The sequence below is a fragment of the Hyla sarda genome, chromosome 9, assembly GCF_029499605.1.
Source record: "Hyla sarda isolate aHylSar1 chromosome 9, aHylSar1.hap1, whole genome shotgun sequence".
NCBI lineage: Eukaryota > Metazoa > Chordata > Amphibia > Anura > Hylidae > Hyla > Hyla sarda.
This window is the reverse complement of record NC_079197.1, coordinates 22183646-22197083: the sequence shown is the minus strand read 5'-3', so window position 1 is coordinate 22197083 and position 13438 is coordinate 22183646. Positions and strand designations below refer to the sequence as shown.

Here is a 13438-nt window from a genome sequence, read left to right as displayed (position 1 = left end):
CATATATACATACACACATACATATTTACATACATATATACATATACATATACATACACACATACATATTTACATACATATATACATATACATATACATACACACATACATACATATACATATATACATACACACATACATATTTACATACATATATACATATACATATACATACACACATACATATTTACATACATATATACATATACATACACACATACATATTTACATACATATATACATATACATACACACGTACATACATATACATATATACATACACACATACATATTTACATACATATATACATATACATATACATACACACATACATATTTACATACATATATACATATACATACACACATACATATTTACATACATATATACATATACATACACACATACATATTTACATACATATATACATATACATATACATACACACATACATATTTACATACATATATACATACACACATTTATACATATATACATTATATATATAATATAATACAAGAAAACTGACTGTGAGACCATGACTAAAATACTAGTTTAATGTCAAAATGTATCAAAATATATGGGCATCAGCAATAGATGAATGGTCCCATAGTCTTCTCCACTGTCCTGTACGTGCCCTGTCAAGTGGTTAGGAAAGTAGCAGTAAACACGGGTGCCCACATGAGTACCCTTCTCGGCCAAACTGTGCACATCATTGGCGCACACTGGCAGATTATTGGCAAAAAAATTATTACAAAAAAAATAACAAACAACAGCAAAAGCGCTAAGGTGGAAAATATAAAATGACCATCATAAATGCTAATTTTTTAGCAACAAAATGGTTCATTGTACAGTAGTCCCTCAGGTTACAATATTAATTGGTTCCAGGATGACCATTGTATGTTGAAACCATTGTATGTTGAGACCAGAACTCTATGGAAACCTGGTAATTGGTTCTGAAACCACCAAAATGTCATCTAAAAATAGGAAAAAGTGAGAATTAAAGAAAAATAAGTAGATAACTAATATAGATAAAGCAAATCCTTACATATAAAAGTAAGAAAGATCTGCTGGAAGCTGTAATCACTGTCTATGTCAGTGTTTCCCAACCAGGGTGCCTCCAGCTGTTGCAAACCTACAACTCCCAGCCTTCGGCTGTCCGGGCATGCTGGGAGTTGTAGTTTTGCAACAGCTGGAGGCATCCTACTTGGGAAACACTGGTCTATGTAGAGGACAGAAGCTTCTCCAGGGTCCTGTACAGAACGCGCAATGTCCTAAAAAAAGGAAAATGGAGCCGCCCTCACCTGATGTCCAAAGGAGCAGCTAACCCTGGCCCAGGTAAAGAGTACAGAACATGTAATACCTCCCTGTACTGTAGGGGGCGCTACCAGACACCAGTCAGTGCATGCACTTTAGGAATACACGGGTTTTACCAGTGAAATGTCCATTCTGATTGGTCGGTTCTTCCAGCCATTGACACGTTTTGCAGATTCCATAGCATTGTATGTTGAGTCTGGTTTCAAGTTACAATGGTCCAGAAAAGACCATTGTATGTTGAAACTATTGTATGTTGAGGCCATTGTAAGTTGAGGGATCACTGTATTCTCGGATGGCATCCACTGCCAAGTGAGTAAATATCTTAGTGCCAACTCTCTGCCAATGCATTCTGTGGAATCCAGTAAACATACTATGGTAAGCCAAAATTTGGGCAATACAGGGGGAGATTTATCAAAACGCTTGTTGAGGAAGAGTGGTGCTGTTGCCCATAGCAACCAATCCGATCGCTGCTTTCATTTTTAAAGAGGCCTGTGAAAAATGAAAGAAGCGATCCGATTGCTTGCTATGGGCAACTGCCTCACTCTTCCTCTGCACAGGTTTTGATGAATCTCCCCCTATGAGACAAAACAGCGCCACTCCTTTTACATGGGCTGCGCCTGGTATTGCAGCACAATTTTTTTGTTACAGTGTATTTTGCCGTAGAATATAAAACTCCAGGTACACAAGTAACTTATCAATAGAGAGCCTGCACTATAATAAGTGACATTGCTGTATATACCCAGAGGGAGAGTAATAGGCCTGTTGTTTCATTTTGCAGGTAATATTTATGACAGTGCGGATATAGTGGAAGCAGATGTGGAATACGATATGGAAGACTTATTAGTGGGGTCAGACTATGCGGGTGAGTACTGTCAGTGTCTATGAGGTGTAAGATAGCTAAACACTATTTAAGTTGTAGTCTTGGGACATAGAAAACAAAAACAAAATAGTTAAAGGGGTACTCCGGGCATGCTGGGAGTTGTAGTTTTGCAACTGCTGGAGGCACACTGTTTGGAAAACACTGCCTTAGGGCCTTACAATGCCTTAGGGTGGTCTTGATCCCAATTCAAAGGGGTACTCCGGTGGAAAACTTTATTTTTTTTTTGTTTCAACTGGTGCCAGAAAGTTAAACAGATTTTTAAATTACTTCTATTAAAAAATCTTAATCCTTCCAGTACTTATTAGCTGCTGAATACTACAGAGGAAACTCTTTTCTTTTTGGAACACAGAGCTCTCTGCTGACATCATGACCACAGTGCTCTCTGCTGACATCTCTGTCCATTTTAGGAACTGTCCAGAGTAGGAGAAAATCCCCATAGCAAATATATGCTGCTCTGGACAATTCCTAAAAGGGACAGAGAGGTCAGCAGAGAGCACTGTGGTCATGATGTCAGCAGATATCACTGTGCTCATGATGTCAGCAGAGAGCACTGTGCTCATGATGTCAGCAGAGAGCTCTGTGTTCCAAAAAGAAAATAATTTCCTCTCTAGTATTCAGCAGCTAATAAGTACTGGAAGGATTAAGATTTTGTGTAATAGAAGTAATTTACAAATTTGTTTAACTTTCTGGCACCAGTTGATAAAAGAAAAAAACAAAAAAAAAAGTTTTCCACCGGAGCACCCCTTTGAATTGGGATCAAGACCACCTTAAGGCATTGTAAGGCCCTAAGGCAGTGTTTTCCAAACAGCGTGCCTCCAGCAGTTGCAAAACTACAACTCCCAGCATGCCCGGACAGCCAAAGGCTGTCCGGGCATGCTGGGAATTGTAGTTTTGCAACAGCTGAAGGCACACTGTTTGGAAAACATTTCCCTAAAGCATAATCAAGGTCCGAGGAGTCCCTATATTTACAGGTCGAAAAATGTGGGGAACGTCTGCCTGGAAAACACCAGGCATGTTTTGCCGGCACTGGGACCACTCAGAAAAGCGCCATCTCTATAGACGGTAATGCATTACAAAGCGGAATCTGCAGAAACAACGAAACGGTTCATTGTTTCTGTGGACACTGAAATCGGGGTTTCTGCCGCGGAAATTCCGCAATGCGCTCAGTACTACAGAATCCTATTGATATCAATGGGAATCTGCTGCAGCGGAATTTCCGAGCTGAATTTTTTTCGGCGGATTCCACTCGGAAATTCCGTCGCGTGAAAACATACACTTTAGATTATTGTCGCCCAGACCCAATAATTTCAGTAGGACCAGCTGTCCATCGACCCTGATGGAAAATGATGGAGAAAAGAAAGGTCAAGCATTTTGGATTTCTGCTGCCTACCCCTTTGTTCTCTTGAAGGTAAGCCGCCATTAGAGGAATCTGGCGGCAGCTTATTCCCTTCTTTCCATTAAAAACACATGCATGTTTGGCTAAGCCGACAGTGCATGTGTATGGAGCATGGCTGACAGCTGCCTTAGGTTTCTGGCCAGGTTGAGGGTACGTTCACACGTTGATAAGTCGGAGCAGGTTTCCCCGTGATCCGCTTTGAGTTTCACTACCATTGACTTCAATGGGTCTGCCAGCAATCTGCAAATCTGCCGCTACCTCGGATTTTCCTTGGACCCATTAAATGTGAATAGTAACAAAACGCGCAACAAATTTCCCACAGTGGGTAACCCACTGCGAGTTTATCAACGTGTGAATGTAGTCTAATACTTTCATGCTGCCTGGTAATATAATGCCTTTGTGAAGGCTATAGTTATTTTGCCATATAATGCCTACATAAAAATGCCATGCAGTGCCAATATAACAGTGTGTGGTAGTGCTCAGATAAAAGTAATCATATACTGTGTGTAAACAGTAGCACAACAGGCACTTTGATTCAAGTTAAGACTATGGCGGTGGATGCCCTGAGGCCATTCTACCTTTTGCCTGTTAAATATTTGGTCCCAAATTCTGTTTAATTCAGGGTAATTTATTACTAAAAAAAAACAGTACATGGCACAAGCAAAATCAACCTACTGGAGCAAGATAAGGCTGATTTCACATTACGGGATCTGCAGCAGCCGGATTGTGCCATCTCTGTGGTGACATGGGGGTGCAAGATATACTTGTCAAATCGTGACGCCAGGGCACCGTTAACCTACACAGTCCAAGGTGGAGACAGTTTCTCCTGGGCCTGGCGCAGGGCAATAAACACACCGATGCCAGGTTACAGAAAACTGTCTTTTTTACTGAGGCAGGAACAGATGTACAATACTCACACTCCAGAGCAGTGTAGAAGGGATGCAGTGTAACCTGTGGGGGCCCTGTGGCCTTGCTGGGACTTATGGTGCTTTTCACCCACTTGAATTGACTTGCTTTTAGATTTGACAGACTTGAGACTTGGATATATCCCACGCCGATTATGGTTCTGCTAAGGTCCAATTTACTTACACCGCCAGGGTATGAACTCCTATGCGGGGAACACTTGCAGAATGGCGGGTTGATTTGATAAGAGATTTTCTTAAGGCTTCCCTTGGAATCACCTCGCAACTTTTTCTGTCTCCTTTCCACACAGCACTCAGCTTTAAGCTGAACTTGCACAACTAGAACTGAAACTAAACTGGAACTAAACTGAATAGCTCCTCCCTCCCTACACTATATACAGGGCAATTTGGGGGTTCCCATTGGGCAATAAGGGTCACATGGGTACTCTGCATCATATTAACAGAACAAATATTATAATGAATGGCACAGCATCACCTGAACAGTAGGGCCTAGGTCAGGCACCAGAAGCAATGTTTACCTGACAGGACGCACTCCGGAACTGGGACACCACATCTCCATAAACAGCAATGCATATCAGAGCAGACTCTGCCAAAAGAATAAACTCGACTCGAAAAATTCTGCTGTGTGCATGCTTCCATAGAATGCTATTGAAAACAATAGGAGGCTGCTGCAGTGGAATTTCCGAGTGGGATTTCTCCAAAATGAAATTCCGTAATGTGAACCCAGCCTTAGGAGCATGATCCTACTTGGTTAGGCTGAAACAACACCACTTTTGTGCACGGGCCATATCCAGCTTCATTTACTATTTGTATTATGTTCTCTATGTTTATTCAGTATAACTTTGCTTCGTCAGTTCTTTTTATTGTATGTTTCCTTCCCTTATATAGACGTTTCTCTCGGAGCCCCTGGACTTCTGACCTTCATGTCTTCTGGTGAGACCATCCGAATATTTATTTCTGCTGAGGCGATAACACGTTTTATAGATGGTAGTTTTAGAGATGTTGCTGACATTGTGTTGTTGCAGTTGATGGTGATCCTCACTTTGTGGTTAACTTACCTCACATCCGGGAGAAGTTGTGCTTCACTCTAGATGGACGTCCAGGGGATATTTTGAAGCTCCTCTCTGATCCAACTTCAGGTAAAAAAACAAAGAGAGCAAAACAAACCCTGTATGATCCAACCATTCATGGTGTCTGAATAGGGTCACCTTGGCAGCAAGCCACTAACATTGCAAAGCCCTAACACCATGCCAGGTAAGTGGACACCTGTGGTGAGGTGGGTAGGTATAAGAGATATCCCAGAGTACTACACAACGGAGCGTCCTCTCTGTTTGTTTTTCCTTTTCCCAATCCTCTAGTTCCAGTTCATGCACCTCTGCACAATTGTCCCCACAACTTCTACTTCTTCTGTGGATGGACCAAGTTCCTAAAAGCTCCAAAGTGTAATGTATGGGAAGGACCTCAAACACGGTTGAGAACACTGTTGTGGTGGCGGGGTGTGTGGTGCAGGGCAGATGTTTGGGCAGATGGCATTAACCCCTTGTTTTCGTGACGCCAGGGCGTGGTTTAGCCTATAACCACCCGAAGGTATACCGCTGGATCCTGGGCTAGGCACGGGGGCAATAAAGACTCCGACGCCAAGTTACGGACAACAGTAGCTTTACTGAGGGTAGACAGATGGTAAAGTCTATACAGTTCAGCCAGGGCCCAAGGAGGTGACCAGTGATGCAGAGACCTTAATGGCTTGCTGGGACTTGTAGTAGGACTGGACAATTGAATGCAGACCATGCTGACTTGACAGATGACAGGGACTGACTTGATTCATAAAGCTGTGACTTTATCTTACTTGACTTGATGGTGGCTGCAGGACTGGACTTTGAAGTCTCCAACACTCTGGACACACACACTAGGCGACTGCACTGGACCTCAGCCGAAGAGAGAGAAGAGAGAGAGAAGCTCCACCCAGGGATTATATGGGGGAGACTAACAGGGGGCCCATAGGTCACTATTGGGATCACCTGGTCACTGGCACCTCCTGGGTAACAATCACATGACATATCACATGGTATAACTCTTAAAGCAACATTACATTTTATAACACTTTACATGGTAAAACATATTTACAATGGGGAAACAAGTGCAGGGGGCCTTGGGGACACTGAAGGAGGCTGCCTGACAGGACAGCAGGAGCACGGGGTAACACTTCCTGTTCTGGGCCACCACATATAACTTACTAATATGGTGTCATCACAAATTGTACTGACTTCAGCATGCTTTTGTGCAATTCTTTCTTGACAGGAAGTTGTGTAGTCCTCTCATTGTCACTGAGCTTTTATCTCTAGCTCCCCCTCTTATACTTTGTTGTCACAGGAGGTGTGGCTGGATCTAGTCTAAGAGTTCAAGCCCCACCCCTTGAGCAACGTCACCACCTCTTACCAGCCTCTACAGCCTCAATCACCATCTCCCTGTCTCATACACATATCTTTATTGGAACATTTAGGGAAGAATGAGGTGTGTTTACAGAATGCTGCCTTTTGCTTATCAATGCCACAGGCAGAGGAGCAGACAGGGAAAGAAAGCTTCAGGTGCCGCAACCTTACTGATTGTGCTATAGTCTGCTGTGAAATGAAATGTTCTGCAACAGCTCTGGGTGGAGAACTGTACGGAGTGCTGTGGAATGGGAGTGAGCAGAATGGGAAGACTGTGATAAAAAGCTGAGGGAAAACCTTTGCATTCTGGGAATTGTTGTACTGAGCAACTGCTCATTCAGGAAATAAAAGATTAAGATCCTGTAGGCACTATGATTTCTTGGATATGTTATATATCCCTGCAATTGTTTCTTTTCTCTAGGTATCACTGTAAATGGACATTTAATGAAGGCTCCTCCGAGATTAGGCTATGAAAACCGCCTTCGGACCTTCCTAGACGTTATAACCATCAGCATTAACCAGCCGTGGGTCAATTACGTAGTCAATATCACCTTGGACAGTTTGATGCTGAAGGGAGAAAAGTTGACCGTCCTGCCTGTAAACCGGCCCGCTCTGCTGAGAAAGCCCAAACTGACCATCAAGATGGCGCCGTCCACCAACATCACCGTGTGGATCGGTCGCAATGTGGAGCTGCTGATCCTGTTTCATCACTACCAACACCCAACCTACCTACAGATGAACCACCTAGGATTTTACATTGTGAGAGGAGATGGGTTGTCGTCCAGCTCTGGAGGCCTGCTAGGTATGAGCTTAGGGTCGCCACCTTTCTTGCCCAAAAAAAATACTGGCCATGCTAATTTGCATGATTAATTATATATGCGTGACATCACAGGATACACATATGTGGGGGAAATTTTGTCCTATTCTGACCCCTATAACTTTTTTATTTCTCCTTATATTGGCCTGTATAAGGATCATTTCTGTAGTTTTTAGTAACATTTTTGTTTTGATGGGACTTTTTGATCACTTTTTTTTAATTAAATTTGGGAGTTGCAGTTAGTTACTAACTACAACTCCCAGCATGCCCCTATATAGCCTGTTGCTCAGCAGCTGCCCCAAATGAAAACTACAACTCCCAGCATGTTGGACTATATAGTAGTATATAGTATATGTCAATGTTTCCCAACCAGGGGTGCCTCCAGCTGTTGCAAAACTACAACTCCCAGCATGTTGGACTATATAGTATAGTATACGTCAGTGTTTTCCAACCAGGGGTGCCTCCAGCTGTTGCAAAACTACAACTCCCAGCATGTTGGACTATATAGTATAGTATACGTCAGTGTTTTCCAACCAGGGGTGCCTCCAGCTGTTGCAAAACTACAACTCCCAGCATGTTGGACTATATAGTATAGGTCAGTGTTTTCCAACCAGGGGTGCCTCCAGCTGTTGCAAAACTACAACTCCCAGCATGTTGGACTATATAGTAGTATATAGTATAGGTCAGTGTTTTCCAACCAGAGGTGCCTCCAGCTGTTGCAAAACTACAACTCCCAGCATGTTGGACTATATAGTATAGTATACGTCAGTGTTTTCCAACCAGGGGTGCCTCCAGCTGTTGCAAAACTACAACTCCCAGCATGTTGGACTATATAGTATAGGTCAGTGTTTTCCAACCAGGGGTGCCTCCAGCTGTTGCAAAACTACAACTCCCAGCATGTTGGACTATATAGTATAGTATAGGTCAGTGTTTTCCAACCAGGGGTGCCTCCAGCTGTTGCAAAACTACAACTCCCTGCATGTTGGACTTTATAGTAGTATACAGTATAGGTCAGTGTTTCCCAACCAGAGTGCCTCCAGCTGTTGCAAAACTACAACTCCCAGCATGCCCGGACAGCCAACGGCTGGTAGTAATGGATGGGTGCATGGAGGAGCAGGTGTACCAGGGCGGTCCAGGGCTGGCACCCACCCAGCTCTACGGCTGCCCTGAGGTGACCTGTTTCCCTCCGGGTCACACGATGAGGCCGAGAGGGTCTAGAGCCGAGGTGCTTTAGAGTGGTGACCCCGAAATGCCGAAACTCACTGGGAGTACAGTGATCCCTCGACTTACAATGGCCTCAACATACAATAGTTGCAACATGCAATGGTCTTTTCTCGACCATCGTAAGTTGAAACCAGACTCAACATACAATGCTACGGACAGTCCAGATTTGTGAAACGCGTCACAACTGGAGGAACTGACCAATCAGAATGGACATTCACTGGTAAAACCCTTGTATTACTGAAGTGCATGCACTGACTGGTGCATGGTAGCGCCCCCTACAGTACAGGAAGGTATTACATGTTCTGTACTCTTTACCTGTACCAGGGTTAGCTGCTCCTTTGGACACCAGGTGAGGGCAGCTCCATGTTACTTTTTTAGGACACTGTGTACTGTACAGGACCCGGAAGAAGCTTCTGTCCTCTACATAGACCAGTGTTTCCCAAGCAGGGTGCCCCCAGCTGTTGCAAAACTACAACTCCCAGCATGCCCGGACAGCCTTTGGCTGTCCGGGCATGCTGGGAGTTGTAGTTTTGCAACAGCTTGAGGCTCCATGCTTGGTAAACACTGACAGACAGTGATTACAGCTCCCAGCAGATCTTTATTACTTTTATATATAAGGACTTGCTGTATCTATATTAGTTATCTACTTATTTTTCTTTAATCCTCACGTATTCCTATTTTTGGATGATATTTTGGTGCCTTTAGAACCAATTACCAGGTTTCCATAGAGTTATGGTCTCAACATACAATGGTTTCAACATACAATGGTCGTCCTGGAACCAATTAATATTGTAACTTGAGGGACCACTGTATTGGCTCACTGAGTTGAAGCACGGGCACCATGATCTCTTCACCTTGTGGCACTCACCTCTTGATTCCCGGCCTTCTGGCTCTAGGATCAGAGACATTTTCATAGATCCGGCCGGATGTCGGGGCAGTATACCTGCACACATTCACTTATTTATTTTTGTCACTTTTTGCATGTTGTGTGTCCACAGGATTGTCAGGATGCGGTAGCCCTTCTGGGTGTCCCTCCTGGCGGTCTAGGGGAGGTGTGTGTGGCCATTAGGTTCCGCACCTCCCTGCAAACACCCCGGGTACTCCTGCATGGGCAGGGTACCGACCGTTATCGGCTCTGCGGGTAGATACCTTGGCTAACGCAAGAGGGATGCCGGGAGCATTTTCGGCCCCTTAGTAGCTTCGGCGAAAAGGGACATTGAACCTGGAATCTCGTAGGCACCTTTTGGCCCGGAGGTGAAGGGTAGGTTTGTTGGGGGCCTCTCTCCTATCGGAGAAGGTTTTGCGATAGACCACATCCTTTGTGCACGTTTTGTAACACGTTTGCACTTTTTCTTGCACTTTGGGTGATTAGAGAGCACGTTCCTCGGCTCTTAGATAAGTCAATGTGGACAAAGTGCCAAGGTGGCTATTGATAAACGGTGCCAACGTAATACCCCCTATAAACAATACTGCCAGCAAAGTGCTGCCTATAAACAGTGTTAGGGTAGTGTCCCCCCATAAACAGTACCAGCAAAGTTTCTAAAGTCATAAAATGAAATGATACCACTCACCAAATACATATATAGCAGAGGATAGACAGCGTGAAGGAGAAGACTCTGATCAACCAGGCAACCAACCCGGGTGTAGATACGGCAAAGTCCAAAAATCACAGCACCAAGCCGGTCCAGGATCTGGTGTACAAAGCTGGAGTCTTTTATTTACCCACAAACAATTGCAACGTTTCGGCAGCAGTAACATGCTTGACTCCAGGATCCTGAACCTGCTTGGTGCTGTGATTTTTGGACTTCACTAAATCCATATGGTAGTTATACAGCGCTCATTAATATTAATAGGAGTTGTATATAGCTAGAGCTGTGCTTTCCTAACTTATGAGAAGTGCCCTTTTTTCAATTCAGGCCCTGCCCCCCCAAAATGCCTGTGCGCGTCCCGGGTGAATAGCACAGGGGGTGATAAGGGGAAGGAATGAAGGAATGAAGTGGCACAGGGGAAGGGGGAATCAAGGGGGAGAATATAGTGGCACAAGGGGGTGATAAGGGGAAGGAATGAAGGAATTAAGTGGCACGGGGGAAGGGGGGAATCAAGAGGGAGAATATAGTGGCACAGGGGGTGATAAGGGGGGAATGAAGTGGCACAGGGGGGGATAAGGGGGAATTAAGTGGCACGGGGGGATGAAGAGGGTGGCATGAAGTGGCACGGGGGGATGAAGAGGGTGGCATTAAGTGGCACATGGGGATGAAGAGGGTGGCATGAAGTGGCACAGGGGGATGAAGAGGGTGGCATGAAGTGGCACGGGGGGATGAAGAGGGTGGCATGAAGTGGCACAGGGGGATGAAGAGGGTGGCATGAAGTGGCACAGGGGGATGAAGAGGGTGGCATGAAGTGGCACATGGGGATATAGAGGGTGGCATGAAGTGGCACAGGGGGATGAAGAGGGTGGCATGAAGTGGCACGGGGGGATGAAGAGGGTGGCATGAAGTGGCACAGGGGGATGAAGAGGGTGGCATGAAGTGGCACATGGGGATGAAGAGGGTGGCATCAAGTGGCACAGGGGGATGAAGAGGGTGGCATGAAGTGGCACGGGGGGATGAAGAGGGTGGCATGAAGTGGCACAGGGGGATGAAGAGGGTGGCATGAAGGGGCACGGGGGGATGAAGAGGATGGCATGAAGTGGCACAGGGGGATGAAGAGGGTGGCATGAAGTGGCACAGGGGGATGAAGAGGATGGCATGAAGTGGCACTGGCGGATGAAGAGGGTGGCATGAAGTGGCACAGGGGGATGAAGAGGGTGGCATGAAGTGGCAAAGAAGGTGATGAAAGGGGGAGAAGGGATGGCACAGGGGGAAGAAGGAGGGAATAAAGTGGGACAGAGGGTGAAATGGCGCAGGGTAGCAGCCACATTTGTAATGCCGATAATGGTATCGTGTCGCGCGTCAAAGTATGTGAAACGTGATATGCGCATACAGCGCTACGGCGAGGAGTGTCACCAAACTATGCACGTCCAAAAAGGGTATCACCAACATGGGAAGTTTGGGAAGCTCTAGGCTGGAGCTACACAGTGACTTTGGCCCTGACACTGTTCATGTGGCCACAAATCACCATATTACACTCCAGGGATCATGTTGTGTTGCACTTAACATACATAAATGGGGTCACACTGCGACCCACAAGTGGTCACATTCACGTCCAGACAGTCACAAGAGATCAATCTAGGATGTGTCATGTCTTAAAGGAATTCTCCAGTGGGGAAAAAAAATTCTAATCAAATGATGCCATCAAGTTAAACAGATTTGTAAATTACTTCTATTTAAAAATCTTAATCCTTCCAGTACTTATCAGCTGCTGTATGCTCTAGAGGAAGTTGTATAGTTCTCTTCTGTCTGACCACAGTGCTCTCTGCTGACACCTCTGTCCCTGTCAGAAACTGTCCAGAGCAGGAGAGGTTTGCTATGGAGATTTGCTCCTGCATGTTTCCTGACATGGACAGAGGTGTCAGCAGAGAGCACAGTGGTCAGACAGAAGAATATTACACAACTTCCTGTGGAGCATATAGCAGCTGATAAGTACTGGAAGGATTAAGATTTTTAAATAGAAGTAATTTACAAATCTGTGTAACTTGTTGGCACCATTTGTTTTTAAAATAATTTGTTTTCCACTGGAGTACCCCTTTAAGTGTCCTTAGCCATAATACAAATGGTGCAGCTCCACCTAGTGGTAGATGTCACCTATTTTGAGATTGCCATCAGGAGGCAGATATGATGTAAGTGAAATCCACGGGGAGACATCTTGAGCGGACACATAGTAAAGTACGTTTTTGGTCTATTTCAGGACAATTCCAAAATTCCTTCATAGAAGTCACTGAGCGGAAACAGGACAATGATGTGACCTTCTCCGGGATGCTCAGAAGAGGCAATCACACAGCGCCAGCATCTCTGGTGGTAAAGTCCTTAAAGGACTCGACGGCGCAGACGCACCTGTCCAAATGTTGGCTGGTTAAACACACAGACATCGAGAGGATTCTGGACGGAGACTACCTCTCCTATGTGACATCAGACCATCAGGAGATGTGAGAACTCCAGCTAGAAATGTACTGATGTAGCAGAGGTGTTTACTGTGACCCCTTAAAGGGGTACTCCACTGGAAAACATTTATTATTTTATTTTTTTAAATCAACTGGCGCCAGAAAGTTAAACAGATTTGTAAATTACTTCTATTAAAAAATCTTAATCCTTCCAGGACTTATCAGCTGCTGTTATGATCCACAGGAAGTTCTTTTCTTTTCTTTTTTTTAATTTCCTTTCTGCCTGATCACAGTGCTCTCTGCTGACACCTCTCTCCATTTTAGGAACTGTCCAGAGCAGGAGAGGTTTTCTATGGGGATTTGCTCCTACTCTGGACAGTTCCTAAAATGGACAGAGGTGTCAGCAGAGAGC

General features: G+C 44.8%; 1 protein-coding gene across 3 annotated transcripts in view; it reads left to right on the top strand.

Moving 5' to 3' along the window:
• ITIH6 (inter-alpha-trypsin inhibitor heavy chain family member 6) overlaps positions 1 to 13183 on the top strand; it is a 65312-nt gene extending 52129 nt beyond the window's left edge. For all 3 annotated transcript variants that reach the window (XM_056540304.1, XM_056540302.1, XM_056540303.1), the window contains exons 11-15: positions 2097 to 2180; positions 5406 to 5450; positions 5543 to 5656; positions 7368 to 7748; positions 12834 to 13183. In XM_056540304.1, the coding sequence (XP_056396279.1) occupies positions 2097 to 2180; positions 5406 to 5450; positions 5543 to 5656; positions 7368 to 7748; positions 12834 to 13075 (866 nt within the window). In that variant the 3' untranslated portion in view covers positions 13076 to 13183. The remainder of the gene's footprint in view (positions 1 to 2096; positions 2181 to 5405; positions 5451 to 5542; positions 5657 to 7367; positions 7749 to 12833) is intronic.
• Positions 13184 to 13438: the final 255 nt, after the last annotated feature.